Source organism: Diabrotica undecimpunctata, chromosome 7, assembly GCF_040954645.1.
Source record: "Diabrotica undecimpunctata isolate CICGRU chromosome 7, icDiaUnde3, whole genome shotgun sequence".
Classification (NCBI taxonomy): Eukaryota; Metazoa; Arthropoda; class Insecta; order Coleoptera; family Chrysomelidae; genus Diabrotica; species Diabrotica undecimpunctata.
This window is the reverse complement of record NC_092809.1, coordinates 77460441-77478937: the sequence shown is the minus strand read 5'-3', so window position 1 is coordinate 77478937 and position 18497 is coordinate 77460441. Positions and strand designations below refer to the sequence as shown.

General features: G+C 37.0%; 1 protein-coding gene across 2 annotated transcripts in view; it reads right to left on the bottom strand.

The window, feature by feature from the left end:
- Nucleotides 1–2945: 2945 nt before the first annotated feature.
- LOC140445511 (histone acetyltransferase KAT2A-like) overlaps nucleotides 2946–18497 on the bottom strand; it is a 54624-nt gene continuing 39072 nt past the window's right edge. For both annotated transcript variants that reach the window (XM_072537578.1, XM_072537577.1), the window contains exons 10-13: nucleotides 10101–10337; nucleotides 6036–6181; nucleotides 3272–3362; nucleotides 2946–3152 (exon numbers count right to left, since the gene is read on the bottom strand). In XM_072537578.1, the coding sequence (XP_072393679.1) occupies nucleotides 2959–3152; nucleotides 3272–3362; nucleotides 6036–6181; nucleotides 10101–10337 (668 nt within the window). In that variant the 3' untranslated portion in view covers nucleotides 2946–2958. The remainder of the gene's footprint in view (nucleotides 3153–3271; nucleotides 3363–6035; nucleotides 6182–10100; nucleotides 10338–18497) is intronic.

Below are 18497 nucleotides of genomic sequence, written 5' to 3'. Positions count from 1 at the left end.
CATCTTCATGTACTGCTGTTACACCATCATGTCGCCCTGTTTCATTATTTTTTGGGACCACTGAACCTGTTTCTCTTAATCGTTGATGAAGAACTGTAAATGTGACTACATACGCACCCTATCTCCGCTACTGACACACTTCCTGGTAACATTCATTGCGATAGCTAAACGATACAAAAAAACCCAACTGACCACGCTCATTAGTCATTTCACTTATTATTTGCCAGACTGGACCGACGGGATCTACCCAAAAAAAAGTACGCTGAAAAAAATGTTTGAACTGTTAACCAAAGATGATCCAGCTACCGTTCCCTTAAAAAAATTCTAACTTGCTCCCGATTTAGCAGTTTGACTGATTTATTGGTGAAAAGATCAATTGATCTTCGAATTGAATCAAGGTAAAGGCCAGCGCACATAGCACTAAAACGACAAACAGGGTTTTGTGTTAATAGATTAGATATGACGTGCGGCGCCCACGAAGACCATTTTTAGAATTTGGGTGCCGTTAGCATCCATATCCGCTCATTTAGTTACAACACAAGAGTGTTTCATCTCACAGTTGGTCTAAAATATGTGCAGTTTTCTGCCTATCTTCTTCTTCTTCTAATGGCGCTACAACCCTTTGTGAGTCTTGGCCTGCTTAACAATGTTCTTCCATTCTGCCCTGTCGGATACTTTCCTTCGCCACTGCCTGATGTTCATGGTTTTAAGATCCCTCTCTACGTCGTCTATCCATCTTTTACTGGGCCGAAAACGATTCCTGGCGGCTGTATATCATTCCTGATAATATCTTGTAGACGACATTTAAAACTGTTATGCACGTATAATTTTGCAGAGTCGTTTGTCTCCCCCTTTGTACATATGAAGTATGATTCCTACTTTCTAATCTTCTGGAATGGCTTCTAGTGTCCATATGCGGTCGATTAGTTTATGGATACGCCTACATAGAGCATGTCCACCATTCTATATCAGTTCTGCAGTTTTCTGCCTATATTATATAATAATTAAATGTTACATAATTTTTGTAAAATCTATTGTTAAAAGATATTATTTAGAACTACAATACATAAATCTTTAAGTTGCTTATTATTTCATAACCTTTTCATCTAATAAAGTAAAATTTTGTAAAATTAATATTTTGATATAAGGTTGAATGATCGAATAAATGAACTTTGATCAAATGAAACGCAGATATCGAGCACAGTTTATTAATTAAATCTTGATCAAGTACTGTCGCTTCCTAGAGCATCTTCGGGGGCATTTCGTCAATTTTGGCCTATCCAACAATCTGTTGAGAATGTCATAAACATAAAATTGTACATTACACTACACTACACAAGGACAAACAGTTTAAAATTAAAAAAAGGCGAAGCTGCATTATGGTTGGCATCAGGAGAGAGAATGATAGATTCAGTTTTGGAAATTGTAAAATCGCTTTGCTTTTAAACCTTTTTTCTTTGGTGCATCATGGACGGCTCATTTTTAGAGACATTTTTGTCTAAACTTGCAACTTTTAATCCTTCAAAAGCTTATTTGAATTGAAAAAAGGTATTATGTTTTCTTGGAATTCGTGTAAAAATACCAAATAACAAATTTAAAAAAAATTCCTACATGTTAATGCGTCCGAGTAATTTTAATTGTTTATAAGTGGACAAATTCGAATGTAATTATAATTTCGAATTGTTTCTAATTCCCTGAGTCCGATTCTTCTCGATCGACGATGATAAAATAAAATGTTGAAGTCGTGGAGTAAAATATAGTTTTATTGACAGCTACTGAAATATTACACTATAGCTGTTGTAGAGGTAAAAATTTATAATAGCCTGCGCCCCAAACTAGTCCCGAAGCTATATTTATAATCTCACTAAAATGGTACGATTCATCAAATAAGAACAAAAACCTTTGACTTTTGAAAGCTGGCAAATATAATTTGAACCGAGGAAATGATTGCAGGCATTTCCTCAACACATATTAAGCAATATGTAGTTTGCAGGAAGTTAAACAAACTTTAATTAAGGTACTAATCGATATGTTTCACAATTACACAAGGTGAAACTATTCAAATTCAGGAAATTAAGATTAATGTGAGATTACAAATTAATGGACTAATTTGTGATTGAACAATAAGCTTAAACTTATCACAGTACTTCTGCAAATCTCTTTTACAATATTTTAACATAAATTTTTAATTCATTAAATGATTTAATTTGATAAAATAAGGCTTTTTCTTCAATTTAGTGCTCTAAGAATTCATATAGACCAAATAGTTTACGCGTAATCACATTGTAGATAAAAGCTTTTTGGGATAAACAATTTTAATTTTGCAATAACTATTTGTGATATGTTGTTGAAGAATGTTTGTGATATTGTTCTTATTCTCACACGAAATCTTCTTGTGCATTTTAGAATTAATAACTTCCAAAAAATCGACTTTTGAAGCTATTTACAATAATTAAGCTACAAATTAACGAAAATCTCTTTACAAATCCTCATTCCTCATTTTTAAGAATTTTCTATGCTTGTTCAGTAAAATTATGTCACTTTTCCATATAATCTACTGGTATTTACCCTTAGTATTTAAAATCAAAAAGCGATCTTACATTGCTTATATATTGTTTATAAGTAAAAAATTACATTTAATCTTTTGCATATTTTGTTTACATAGTTTTATCACCAAATTTTTCAAAAGCAGTTGTTAGATACCTGTATCAAAGAATGTCACGGGAAAATCCTTCATTATTTGGTCTAATTGACTTGATTTGTACTGACCGTAAAAAATAAAACCAGTTATAATACAATTGACTTTACTCCAATTAATTACAACAAAACAGCCAGCCAAATATTTAAATTCAATCTTTTTACTTATTAAACACCATAGTCTTATAGGAGATCCACGAGTTGCGAAGCTAAAAAAATGGGGACGGTAAAAATCAAAAACACTTAAAATTGCTTAAACATTTATTTATCCCACAGTCCAATCTCCTTCATTTTAGTTTGAAAATACTGTTTTAGGTTTTCGGCACATTGATAGTATTCCGTTTCTGGGGAGTTGTAGAACTTACAGTTTGTAAAAATTCGCATCATATCTGCGATGAATAGTCGCCTGGATACATAATACTTAGCCTTCAGTCTCTCTGCCATTGTTTTTAAATCTAAAACAAACATGGTAAATCTGAATTATACAGCATATATTTATTCCTCAAAAAGTAATTGAAGGAGTGTGTGATGATAGATAACAGTTTCACAATAAATGTTTGACAGTAGGTCTTACCCATAGGATATTTAATATGATCATAGTAATCAGTCACAACATGTCTATCTACGGGATGTCTAAATGGCCACGAATCTTCATGAATACGTACCTAGAAATAAAGTATCATAAAAAATAAAATTTATAATAAATAGTACATTTATACAACAGAATAAGAAAGCATCAGAAGGTTTAGACACAAGGTCATTTGGCCGTAGCCCATGTGGTTGGCGGAAACTAAGGGTTGCATTGTGATACATTTTTGGATAGGTTGTAGTTACTTAAGATTAAGCGCTGTCTGAGGAAAGCTTTAATCCGACTTCCGACTCCTCCATTTACGCTCCCACTCTGTCGCCAGTCGGAAGTTGGACCTTCGAATCATCCCTCTATGTTTCGACGCGTACAACTAGATTTCCAACAAGGCAGCAAGCCCACTCACGATCCGATATAGGATCCAACTTCGGAGCTTGGACCATAAGTCGGACTAAATATCGGAACGTGAATGCTCCGCTTTAGCTATAAATAAAGCGCTTCATTGGCGTGAAAAAAATCCAATTAAGAGAGCTGTAATTTTATCTGATTCCAAATCGGTTTTGTAAGCACTCATTGGATAGTCAATTAAACACTTTAAAAACGATACAGTACTACTAAATATTAAATCTAAACTATGGTATTTAATGTAGAACCGTAAAAAATATGTCAAATACGTTTGGTTTAAAGGACATGCAGGTATTACTGGTTTTAATTGGCAGGTATTACTGATTTTTCTCAGTTATTAAACAGTGGAGTCACCGAGCCGCGCACCGATACCGTGGCCATATGATTGGCATTAGAACTTTGTACATATCATCTCGAATATAGTTTTATTTTCTTATTTATTTGTTTCAAATATATTTTTATTTTAATTAAATCTGAGTTTTACTAAGTCTGCTGTTTAAAAGAGCTACCCGTCACAAGACATATCATATCTTTGTATCGTTTTCCTTTAACGCTGGCACAACCAAAATTAAAATCATTGTATAAATAAAATTTATAAATACATATAGAACATACATATACACTATGATGTATGGACAAATTTTGATTTATATCTTATGCATAATATGTCTATATATTGAATTTGTGACTTTTCATTTTTGAGACAACACATTTCTGAAATTATTTTAAACTTTAAATCTTGTCTTTATATTTTTATTTTTAATCGACCTTACTAATCATTTGATACTGCTACCTGTCTAGCCACCAAGAATTCTTCTTAAAACCACAAGCATAGAAAACTGACGCAAGCAGTCTAACATGATGTCTATAACCAAAAATAGACCACAACATAATCTTAAAACTCCTGTCATAATCAAATGATACGAACACAGCGCAACAGTACTTTAGTAAATTTTTTTTTTAATATAGTGGTTAGTGGTATACTTTAATTATTTTAATTTTAACTTGTGAATGTCTGTCTTTTTAAAAATTTTAAAAAGAGAATACTGGCCGTTGACGGATTTTATGGTTGTTCAACTAACTAAAATAACAATAGGTTGATATGTTCCTTTTCTAAGAACATTACCATACTGTACGTGTAAAACGTGTTAACACTCTTGAAATGGTTGACTGGGTGACGTTAAAACGTTCAGCAAGTTCTACTTGAGTGTATCCTTCTTCGCGAAGAGTAAGGATTCTAAAATAGTCACTTTTTGACAAATTTCGATTTTCTTGCTGCTGGTGGTTCATTTCAAAGAAAAACACTTAATAAGCTTGAAAAACCCCTTTAAACGTTTAGCACAACGTAATCCAACCCAACTAAATTCGAAATAAAATGAAACACAATAGCATGTTTTTAATTTTTTTGCAAAAAATGGTAAAAACATCAGCGTTTTTTACCGTTCTTTTGATAAATTTTACAATATACCGGGGGTAACAATATTATATTAGCACAAAAATCGAACCATTAAAATTATTTGATTTACCAGGGTTTTTAAAATTATGCGTTAATTTTGGAGCGCAGTGTAGATGGTCAATACTACAATAACCATGAAACAGTAATATTAAGACATAGGTAACAAATAATTTTATTTTCAGCCTTTCTTAATTTCACAGGCCTGATGATGGAGTACAAATTTTAAACTCAGAATCCGTTCGCAGAAACACATCATTTAAGATGTAAATAAATATAAAGGATTGTGAGAAAACTTTTCTTTCCATCCAAATTTCTTGAACTACTGTTTAGAGTCCGATAATACACGGTGATCAATGTTACTATAAATAATGTTACTATATTTTAAACAAAAAGAAAGATTTTGATTGAAAATTGGTACTAAAAACTCGATAAATAAGTACGTAAGTACACTAATTTGCTTTTACAATGTTTAAAATACGGAATAATTATATTAAATAGATGATTAAAAGGTATATGTTATAAATCTGAAGCTACTTACGGTACTAGATTTTTTGGAATACGGAAAAACGATAAACCGTATTTATAGATTATATTTGTGCAGCTGCTTGAAGCATAAACCTGGGACAAAGCGCAAACATGGGAATTACATGTACTAATTTTTGAGACTCTACAATAACTACAGTTATAGTGTCTATATTTTTAAATCGATCATTTCAATTAAATTGTTTACTCCACTGCTACTTCAATGTTTTATAATAATCATCTACACCATGACACTACTAGAACCGCCCAAAAAATGACGAGAGTAATCGACGCGAGCTAGATGCTAGTACCTATATATACTGTCAGAGTTAACCTTCCGATTGCTTCTGATTCTATTTTTATACTTACTGCAGTCAATACGCTTTTCAAAAGACCCAATAAAATATCTGCATCCTGAGATTCCTCCAATAGCTGCCCTCTAGTGGTCCGGGCTGCCGGTTTCCACCCAGTCTCTTCTATTCCCGGGATTGATTCGATGGGTATACTTCTAACACCTAGAACATATATTTTCTATAAGCAGTCTCAAATTTGAACGAAGAATCTTGAAAGGAATATTCGGTGGTATATGTGAAAACGGTACTTGCAGGAAGAGGTACAACTATGATATATACCACAAATACAAACAGATATCTGGTGGTTAAGACGTTATATCTCTCATAAAAATAGGAAGACTAAGATGGGCAGGACATCTAACAAGATCACAGCAGAACAAACCTCCTAGACAAATCCTTATATATCACAGGCGGTGGGAAGTAGACGGAGTGATAGGCCAAAACTTAAATCGAAGTATGTTGTAGACGAAGACGCTAGAAAAAAAAATTCAGCAAAATGGCAACGGTTGACAATGGATAGGACTAACTTGGAAAATAAACTTAGGAAGGTTGAGGCTCTAGTATAGGGCTGTACTGATGATAATAAGAAAATTCAGGTCCCGAAATCCTATCATCCTATCACCGGGACTTGATGAAATTCCTGCAGAACTGCTGAAGCTATAAGATACAGAACAAATAAAAATAATAACTGAAATATTTAATGAAATATACAAGGCAGGAAAAATATCACTAGAGTGGCTTAAATCGGACTTCGTACCATTGCCCAAAAAACCAGTAGCAAAAATTTCTGAAGAATATTGGACCATAAGCCTAATGAGCCATCTGCTGAAGCTGTTTTTAAAAGTCATCCACTTACCGGAAATGTGAGGAACAAATTGCGCTCAACCAGTTTGGATTTATGAACGCCATTGGTACGAGGGAAGCTTTATTTAGTGTGTAGGTATTGTTTCAGAAATGTAGAGATGCCAGCTGTGATGTTTTTGCATGCTTGATTGACTACAAGAAGGCTTTCGATAGAGTCAGGCATGAACAACTGATGGAAGTGTTGGAGAGCACAGGGATTGACGGAAGAGACCTAAAAATAATAGCTAACCTATATTGGAATCAATCAGCGGTACTCCGAATAGATGGAGATTATACAGATCAGGTAAAAATCTTAAAGGGAGTGAGACAGGGGTGCATAATTTCACCACTGATATTCAATCTGTACTCGAATCACATTTTTGAAGACGCTCTAAAAGATATTGATGAAGGCATCTCAATAAATGGAGTCAAGCTCAATAACCTGCAGTATGCAGATGATACAATAGTGTTTTCCAATACCATAGAAGCACTGCAAAACTGAATGAACAAAATAACGGAAACAAGTAGAACATATGGAGTGGATATGAACCAGCAAAACCAAACTAATGATCATCAGCAAGGAAAACATACCCAAGAGATTAAATGTCGCATCGGAAAGGCAAAAAGTGCATTCTTGACTATTAGCTCTGTGTTCAAGAGCCATGTCCTCACCCTAGAAACAAAAATAAGGCTCTTTAAATGTTACGTGTACTCAGTGCTTCTGTACGGAGTAGAAACGTGGACATTGGAGGTGGAAACTCTATCAAAACTCCAGTCTTTTGAGCTATGGTTATACAGAAGGATCCTGAAGATACCGTGGACAGACAAAGTCACCAATGAAGAAGGACTACGGAGGATGAACAGAACCTCGGATTTGGTCAACCTCGTGAAGAGCTGTAAGCTGCAGGACTTTGGACATATAATGAGAAATCAAGGCAGATATGAGCTACTCCAATGCATTTTGCAAGGTAAAATTGAAGGGAAAAGGACCCCAGGACGAAGAATATCCTGGCTTGTGAACCTGAGAGCATGGTATAGAAAGACCTGAACACAGCTATTCCACAGCTATTTTCACTATAAAATCAAAATTACTATTGTTCGAATAAATCTATTCGAACATGTAAAAATTATTTATCAATATTTTTAATTTAGTATTTAACTCCACTTTTGACAACAATTCACCCACTCTGTAAATATATAAATGACAACATTGTCAATAGTGCTTAGTGTTATTGTGTTTGTGCACTTAAGACTCTTCTAAGAAGGACTCCCCGAAAAATCAGGCACCCCTCCTACACCCCAGAGCGAATTTAGACGGGGACGAAGCAACATCTCTGTTTGGCAGAAGCCATCAAAAATCCGTCAAGGATTTACTCCTCACAAAATTATAAAGTGCTCTCCAAATCGGTCAATGATTTGTCCAGCTGTTGGTATAACAGCAATCACTTATAATCATAGATGTATAAATATTGATTATAATACAGTAGTGCCTTTTTTGTATAATTGAAAAGTGTTTGAAGTTTTCGCATAGTTCGCTGGGTAGCCTTTGACACATGGTTGCCACATCTCGTAATACAGGATCTTCGTGATAGTGACTGGACATTAACCCGTACATAGACGTTTTTGAAAGACTTGTTAACTAGTAAGTTTTATTTAGTAGTAGGAATTTAGTTTTTTATGTATTTGTACTGATTTTATTTATGTTATTTGTTTTTCTCTTTAATAAATCGTCTTGTACCTTTGGATAGCTTTTTGAACCGCTAGTGTTTAAGACATTCTTATATTACAGGTAAGAGCTCTCATATTTAGTATCCAGCAACCTATGTTACTCATTCTCCAACCTATGTTACCCACTCTCTCATTTAGGACATTCTTCATGTTTGTCCTATTATGTAGATACTAATTTTATCTACAACTATTTCAAATGATACAATATCAAATAGTACATTTTAATTGTTTTTATTTTAAAAAAGTTACCTGAGTTTTTTAAAGAATTGCCTTATTATGTAATTGGGAAGTAAATAGTAAATAAATGTAAATGTATACGAACTACACTTGAGTGCAAAATAATCGATTTAAAATTATTTTGCGTAAGTACGTAACCTGTTTCAATTTAAAAACTGTAAATTTAAAATTATTCAGTATACATACAAGGATTAACCTCATTATTGAGTTTTTAAAAATTGTTGTTTTTGGGTGAACACGTACAGAGGGGGTCAGAATTTGTGACTCATTGAAACCGACACTCACCGACTTGTTCCGGTTAACATCGTACGCATCAATTTCCATAGCAACCCACTAATACATCAGTCACTTATACGAAGTTCGCAAGTGCATTACAAATGGATACCATATCCGTCAAAGCAGCTCAAGCAGTAGGCACTATTGAGAGAAGGTCTGAGCCAGAGGTCCGTGGCAAATCAAATAAATTTAAGCCAATCAGCTGTGTCCCGAGTGTATCATCGGTACCAAGATACTGGTAATTACGTCCGCCGACAAGGAGGAGGCTGTAAACGAATAACAACGGAGAGAGATGATAGATTGCTTGAACCGAAATCCCTGAGAAATCGACATTTGACTGGTTCTAATCTCAAAAAAGACCTTAGAGAGGTACGAAGTGTGATTACCAGTGTTTGGACAGTCAGAAGGAGACTGAAGACAGCCAACCTGACACCAAAAAGCAGCTACGGGTCCTAAGCTAACTGCAGCCCAGAAGCAAAGGCAATTAGTATTTCCTCGCGAACGTCTGGATTGGAACGACTATTAATGGAGTCAGATACTATTCTCCGACGAAAGTAGGATCTACCTACACGACAACAAGAGGCTATAGAAGGCCTGGAGAGCGATTTGCTCAACGTTTGGATGAGCTTGAACGAATGAGCATTTTATAATTCATGATTTCTCTGTTCATAACGTCCTTCTTGGGTTCGTTCCAGTTCCAATGATAAATATTTAGGAAACTCTGTTCGTATTGTATATTGTTTTTACAATGTGTCCTCCAAATAACGCAATAGCAGTTTTTGTAAGTTCAATAATAAAGTTATTGTTTGTACATTCATTGTACTCATTATTATACTCTCATATATCATTAATATACTGATTGTTTTGCACTCAAATGTATATTGTATATTGTTTTTACCGCTTATTAGAAAAATTGGAGATCTATCACGTACAATAATATAATTTTAATGAACTAATTAACTTATATGTCTACCACTAAATTTCTAATTACACCAACCTTCTTTGAAGAATGTCACTCCGGAATAAATTTTCGAAACCGTTTTTTGCTGTTGATAAATCAATTGCTGCACAAATTTCTTTTGTTTTTGTACCATACTCGTGAACTCAGTATAGACTATCTTTGGATTCAGTTCGCAATGCATAAGCGTGGCTCCTTCATAGTCCTTAATGTACCCTTGATAAGCTACCCTATTCATTTTAATATCTTTGGAGAAACCTTGTCTTTCGAAGTAACCTAAAATATATTATGTTTACTCGATTATTAGAATGCTTAAAAGAAAATATGTTCTTAATAAAAAATGCAGAATAATGTAAGAGTTAGTTTTGAGAGTTAGGAGTTTTATTTATTTAACTACTTAACAAATACAAATATTGTTTACAGCAAGTCAAAAATACATAATATATAAAAAACATCACAAATGGGAACAAATATTAAGTAGAAAATGATTTATCGCAAAGTCACGGTAAGCAGTTCAGTAGATGTTCTGCAATGAGCCATATATTCTTCTGAGCAGTAAAACCAATGTTTCAAAAGATATTTTTTTACAACTTTTTCGAAACTATTACAGCTTAGCTGTTTAATGCTTTTTGGTAAAATATTGTAATAGTTATAGTGATAATGCAATTTTGATCTGAAAGACACAATCTACATCGATTTGTTCGTAAGTAGTGACAGTTTCGCGTATTGTGAACGTGAACATCAGACTCCTTTAATAAATGGGTCCGTTTTCTGTGTGAACTTCAGTCAGAACTTGAAATATCAACAGAGTAGGCAGTGGCATAATTTTGAATTTGATAAAGAAAGGTCGGCAGCGTTCTAGATAACTAACTCCTGTTAAAATCCTGATAGTAGATGATATAATAAGATCCTACGTTTGCATTCTAAAAATTTGAAGTGCATTTGTTGAATTGCTCCATATGATTAATCCATGGTTTAGGTGTAAGTATAAAGAAAATATGTCATTATTAATGTTTCAAAGTTGACAATCCTTGCTAGTTGGCGAATAACAAATAATAAACTTAGTAGCTTTTTCTTTAGTTGTGAGATATGAGTCGACCAGTTCAGTCGATTATCTATGGTTATTCCCAATAGTTTAACAGTCTCTTCGTTATCTGGATCATTATGTAAACTACTTGCAGATATAACCAAGTTTTGCGTTTTATCGGAGTTAAGTGTTACGATAAAAATCCTGGCCTAAAAATAACCGTATTATATTATGACTAATGCTGTTCTGTTTTAGAATATACGAGACCTTTCGAATAGCTGGCATAAACTCCAAGTAATAAAAAAACTGGTTCCATTCGAATCTTCCGGAATTAGGCCTGTCCATTCGAGGCGAAACCAGGTCAATTGAGGTCAAAATCCATGGGATTCTAGAGCAGCTGTTTTCGTATAAATATGGAGGAACTTTTATTTTGAAAACAGTTAATTCGGACGACGCGCTCGCGATAAAATGTTACGTTCGCTTTTTAATAAATTATGTATGTTTAGTGAAAATAAATAAATATCAGTCATTGTGCTTTTTAATGAATTAAGATAAGAACAAGACATTATAAATTAAAGACTTAACAATTAATAAATTCACAACAAATGGTGCCAGAAGTGAGATCGAACATAAATTAGACTTATAATAATAATACAAGTGAATACGTAAAATAAATTGTGAAAATGGCTACGATTTATGAGCTGACAGTGACTAATTTAAGAAGACATCTCGAAGACAGAGAATTAGCTTCTACCGGAAAAAAGGCTGAGTTAGTCCAACGACTAAAGAACGCTTTGCTAGAAGAAGGACTAGATCCAGAGACTTATATATTTGAAGATGCTGTCCTCTCGTCGATTTCGAAAGTTTCTTCTGATGTAGCCAAAGTTTCTGGTGATGTAGCCAAAGTTTCTGGTGATGTAGCCAAAGTTTCTGGTGATGTAGCCAAAGTTTCCGGCGACATCGCATCATTGGAGAACAAAGTATCCGGCGACATCGCTTCTTTAGAAAGCAAAGTTTCTAACGAGATTTCTTCTCTGGAAAGCAAAGTCTCTGCTAACATCTCTTCGGAAATCTCTAAAGTCACTTCTGAGATGTCTGCCCTGGACGATAGAATATCTTCGTTAAAAAACCAAGTTGCTGCCGATATGTTGGCCTTCGAAGAAAAGATATGGAAAGAGATGGAAAAGAAGATGGAGGAAACCGGGACAGCAGAGAGAGGAAACAATCCAATTACAGTGGAGATAAAAGAAGACGAGACGAAATGTAAGTTGGAGACACGGCCGAAATTTGAAGGAAGTGGAGGTTCTATTCATGTTAAAGTCCCAACTTTCGACGGAAAATCATCATGGAACAACTACATGAAACAGTTCGAATCAGCCGCAAGAGCAAATGGATGGTCTGAAAAAGAAAAGGCGGTAAACCTGACTATCGCTCTTCGAGGAGATGCCTTAGATGTGCTTCAGACCATAGCAGTAGAGGAGACCGATGATTTCGAACAACTGAAGAAGAGGTTAAATATGCGATATGGCCACGAACATTTGGAGCATGTATATCAGTCGCAGCTTAAAAATCGTAGACAGAAGAAAGATGAGGCTCTTCAAGAATATGAGGTAGATATTGCCAGATTAGTACGATATGCTTATCCAACAGCTCCCGAAGACATGATGGAAAAATTGGCCGTTCAAACGTTTATTGATGGTCTTCGTGATCATGAAATGCAGAGAACACTACGATTAGCTCGTCACAAGACGCTGGTTGATGTCTTATCCGCCGCCCTCGAATACGAGTCAGCTACGCAGGCCTCTGGTGGGTACAGTAAAGTTAGGACTGTAAAAGAGGAAGGAGATGAAGATAAACTTGACCAGCTCGTTAATATGATGAAAAGCATGACATATAAGAAAACGAAGACCATCAGATGCTGGAATTGTGGCGAAATAGGACACGTGCGAAGCTCCTGTAAGCACCCTAGGTACGACGCAAATCAAGAAACTCACCATCAGGAAAACTAGAACGGGTCAGCCTTAGGGGGGCAGCTTCGACCCAGAACTTTTCCAAAGACCCTCTCATACTAATAGCTTCTTTGAAATGTCGTGAAGATAGTGTATATGTAGATGGAGACATAAATGGTAAAAAGCATACGTTGTTGGTGGATACCGGAGCGACCAGAACCATTATACGCCCGACAGTTATAAACAGCCGTAAGAAACTGTTACCAACGAGGTTGCGACTTCGGACCGCTACAGGTGAAAATGCCAACATTCATGGAGAAATCCAGGTACAATTGGGAGTTGGAGCAGAAAAGTTCGTCCATACTGTTATAGTTGCTGACATCGAAGAGGATGTTATATTAGGAATGGACGTAATGAATATGCATGGATTCCAATTGGATTTTAAGAATAAGGTAATCAAAGTTGGCAACGAGGAGGTATTTCTCCATCCACATAATGACAACACTGTGCAAGCAGCCATTACAGAAGATACAGTCGTGCCTGCGAGAAGCGAAACGATCATAGTAGCGCGACTACAGGGAATTGTAGACGAAGGGACACCTGTTATGATGGAGCCTTGGAACCACGACGATGAGGTTGGCCGTGGAATCATAATTGGAAAGGAATTGGTGACTTCGGCTAAAGAAATTCCTGTGAGACTTATCAATGTTAACGACTACCCAGTGACCATCAAGAGAGAGACAAAAGTAGGAACTTGTGTACCTGTGACATCCATAATCCGTCAGGCGACAACATCTGATAATTCCAACGACAAATTCGACCAAATGGTTGCAGTTGCAGGACAGTCTCTAAATCAGATGGAGAAAAGGAAATTAAGGGAATTTCTTCGGCAGTATCGTGATATTTTCGTACCGAAAGGAGGAAAGACGGGAAGAACTACCGTTGTTAAGCATAAAATTGATACTGGTAATGCTAAGCCAATTCGTCAAACAGCTCGACGATTACCACAGGCAAAGAGAGAGGAAGCTGAAACGATTGTTCAGGAAATGAAGAAAGACGGGGTGATAGAACCTTCTACGAGTCCATGGGTCTCTCCGGTGGTCCTGGTTAAGAAGAAAGACGGAACGACGAGGTTCTGTGTGGATTACCGTTTGCTGAACAATGTTACCAAGAAAGATAGTTATCCTCTGCCTCGGATCGATGACACATTGGACACATTGGCTGGAAGTAAATTGTTTTCTACTTTAGATTTGAAGTCTGGATACTGGCAGGTAGAAATGGACCCAGTCGATAAAGAAAAGACAGCCTTCACCACAGGATCTGGATTGTGGCAATTCAACGTTATGCCATTTGGACTTTGTAATGCTCCTGCGACATTTGAGAGGCTTATGGAAAATGTGTTGAGAGGGTTATCTTGGAAAACATGCCTGGTTTATTTAGATGACATAATCGTCTTGGGGGAGACATTCGAAGATCATTTGAGGAATTTAGAAAACGTTTTTAATCGACTTAAAGCTGCCCAATTGATGCTAAACCCCAAGAAGTGCCAGCTATTTCAAGGTAAAGTCAATTATCTGGGTCATATAGTCAGTAAAGAAGGAGTGGCCGTGGATAAAGGAAAAATCGATTCCATTAAGGAATGGCCAAAACCAACTGACAAACATCAAGTGAGAAGTTTTCTTGGACTATGTACTTACTACCGGAGGTTTATTAAGAAGTTTGCAGATATCGCTAAGCCATTAACGCGACTTACGGAGGAAGCAAGAGATTACCGCTGGGATACAGACTGCCAAAATGCCTTTGAGACCTTGAAAAAGCATTTAATAACAGCACCAATTTTAGGGTATCCACTGCCAGAAGGAGAGTTCATCTTAGATACAGATGCAAGTAATGTGGGAATTGGAGGAGTGCTGTCTCAGATTCAAGGAGGACAGGAACGAGTCCTCGGATATTTTAGTAAAGTTCTTTCAAAACCTGAGCGGAATTATTGCGTCACGAGGAGAGAACTTCTAGCAGTAGTTAAATCAGTAGAGCACTTCTATCAATACCTCTATGGCAGAAAGTTTCTAATCCGAACCGACCATGCCGCCCTTAAGTGGTTGATGCAGTTTAAGAATCCAGAGGGTCAGATAGCCAGGTGGATCGAACGACTCCAAGAATACGATTTTAAGATTGAGCACCGAGCCGGAGTTAGCCACAGAAACGCTGATTCTCTTTCCAGAAGGCCATGCCCAGCAGAGTGTCCCCACTGCAACAAAACGGAATCCAAGGAAGCAGCAGTGCTAAGAACGACGATTGTCAACGACGACTGGACGCCTACTAAGATAAGGGAAGAACAAGAGAGAGATCCAGTTATACAGAAAATCCGAAAATGGAAAGAGGAAAACCGCCGACCACCTTGGCAGGAAATATCAAACCTATGCTCAGTAGTTAAGACGTATTGGGCCCAGTGGGACTCATTTATCATCGAAGATGGCTTGCTTAAACGAGTCCTGGAAAATGATGACGGTTCAGAGAAGAGAAGACAGTTGGTGATCCCAAAGAGCAGAATAGCCGAAGTACTTCGTCAGTTACACGACAGTCCATCGGGAGGGCATTTTGGTGTAAGGAAAACCCTTCAGCGAATTCGGGAACGGTTTTATTGGATGAACAGTTCCGACGACGTAAAAGACTGGTGTAAGAAATGTACTATTTGTGCTACGAGTAACGGGCCTCACCGGAAAAGGAGAGCTCCTATGAGACAATATAATGTTGGAAGCCCGTTTGAAAGAATAGCTTTGGACATTGCAGGGCCATTTCCAGAAAGTGAAAATGGGGGCAAGTACATGTTGGTAGTAATGGATTACTTCACTAAGTGGGTCGAGATTTACGCACTTCCAGACCAGAAGGCCGCCACCGTTGCAGATAAGTTGATCCAAGAATATATCAGCCGATTTGGAGTGCCTTTGGAGATCCATAGTGACCAAGGCAGGAACTTCGAAAGTGATCTATTCCAAGGAATATGTGATAGACTAGGCATGAAGAAAACAAGAACTACCGCGTATCATCCGCAATCGGATGGTATGGTAGAACGAATGAATAGGACAGTTGGCAAGTATTTGACAAAGATGGTGTCCGATCATCAGCGAGACTGGGACCAATACCTTCCGTTCTTCACAATGGCCTACAGATCTGCTGTTAACGAATCAACGGGCCAGACACCAGCCAGAGTCCTATTCGGACGCGAAATGCGACTACCTTGTGATCTAGAATTTGGGTGTCGACCTGGAGAAGATGTAGCAGGTGAAGATTATGTGATCGAATTACGAAGAAGAATGGACGATGTACATGAGTTGGTCCGTTCCCACCTTCAGATCGCTAGCGACCGAATGAAGAAACGGTACGATACACAAGCCGAAAAGGGTTGCTTTAAGAAGAACGACAAAGTATGGCTGTATAATCCCAAGAAGCGAAAAGGTTGTTCTCCCAAATTGCAGCAGTTTTGGGAAGGTCCATACCTCATCATGGAGAAGATCAACGATGTCATCTACCGAATAAGCAAGATTCCGAGGGGAAAGCCGATGATAGTACACCATAACCGGCTGGCGTCTTTCGAAGGTGACCACGACGTAGATGAAGAAGTGGAAGTAAACCAAGTCCAAGACGTGTCTGACCTCACGTTTGAGGAATTCATGGGTGCCTATGGAGGTACCGGTAAAGCAAGACATGGTGTTACCACTGAAGAAAAGCAAGATCTACTCGCGCTCCCCGATGACTACTCGCTGGCCCTTACCATCCCGGCCAGTATCAAAGACGCACCAGGGTTGGCATCCGTCTTTCGAAGGAAGTTTGGTCGAGTTGCAGAACTTCAATGCCAGGTGCCAGCTCCCGGTAAAACCTTGAAACTCCAAGATGCATCACGTTACCTTTTCTACCTGGTAACAAAAGACACTGCCCGTGACCAACCTACCTACCGAGATGTATGGGAAGCCTTACTTCAATTGAGAGAGCACGTACTAGAGTCCGACGTGCAAAAGTTAGCCATGCCAAAGTTGGAGTGCCGCCAATTAGATTGGAGGGTTATCCGAAATATGGTGGAGGAGATCTTCAAAGACACCGAAGTCCAGGTGTTAGTCTGTTGCAATCCGCATAGTTACTGGTGCGGAGAGAAAACCGTCCCTTGTCATTTTTATACAACTGGAAGTTGTAAAAGAGGGTCCAGTTGCCGATACCAGCATACAGTTCCGGTTCCAGTCCCGACAAGGTTCCAGGAGGAACCATCTTTTAAGAGGGGGGCAATGTTACGATAAAAATCCTGGCCTAAAAATAACCGTATTATATTATGACTAATGCTGTTCTGTTTTAGAATATACGAGACCTTTCGAATAGCTGGCATAAACTCCAAGTAATAAAAAAACTGGTTCCATTCGAATCTTCCGGAATTAGGCCTGTCCATTCGAGGCGAAACCAGGTCAATTGAGGTCAAAATCCATGGGATTCTAGAGCAGCTGTTTTCGTATAAATATGGAGGAACTTTTATTTTGAAAACAGTTAATTCGGACGACGCGCTCGCGATAAGATGTTACGTTCGCTTTTTAATAAATTATGTATGTTTAGTGAAAATAAATAAATATCAGTCATTGTGCTTTTTAATGAATTAAGATAAGAACAAGACATTATAAATTAAAGACTTAACAATTAATAAATTCACAACATAAGTTTAAGTTTGTTTGTAACAAACCATATGGCACATTATTTTTTCCTGATATAACGTATGTCGTATCATCTGCGAATTTTACAGATTTGTACGGAGTTATGAATTGAGGCAAATCATTGACATAAATAATAAACAAAAGAGGTCCTAAGACCAAACCTTGTGGGACTCCATGTTTTACGGATAATCGGAAAGATGACCTTTAGACACTACCGCCTGGTGTCTACCACATAGGTAAGTAGATACAAGCTTAAAAGGGATACCTCTGATTCCATAGTAATTTAGTTTGTGGAGCAAACGGTCGTGTGAAACGCAGTCAAAAGCCTTCGACAAGCCGCAAAGAGAAATTGCTATGCGATTGCAGCGTTCAAGTCCCTCAATCACCTCGCTCACAACATGTATTAGAACGAACACTTCCGAATCCATATTGTGAGTTGCTAAAGTAAGTATTGGACTCAAAATAGGAATAAAAATGTTGTTTGATAACCTTTTCAATCACTTTTCCAAAAGTGTAAACAATCCTTATGAGTCTGTAATTGTCAGTTTTTGTGGAATCATCTTTTTTATAGATAGGTAGTACTTTTGAGCATTTCAGTACTTCCGGAAATACTCCAGTTGATAGAATTAAATTAATAAGATGAAATAATAAGATAAAATCTTGCTATTAATTTCGTAAACGTCCCTACAACTGGAATTATTAAAAGACTTTATTATTTGAGAGACCTCTTCCTCCACAATGGAACGAAAAAAGGACTTGCTCGGAAAAG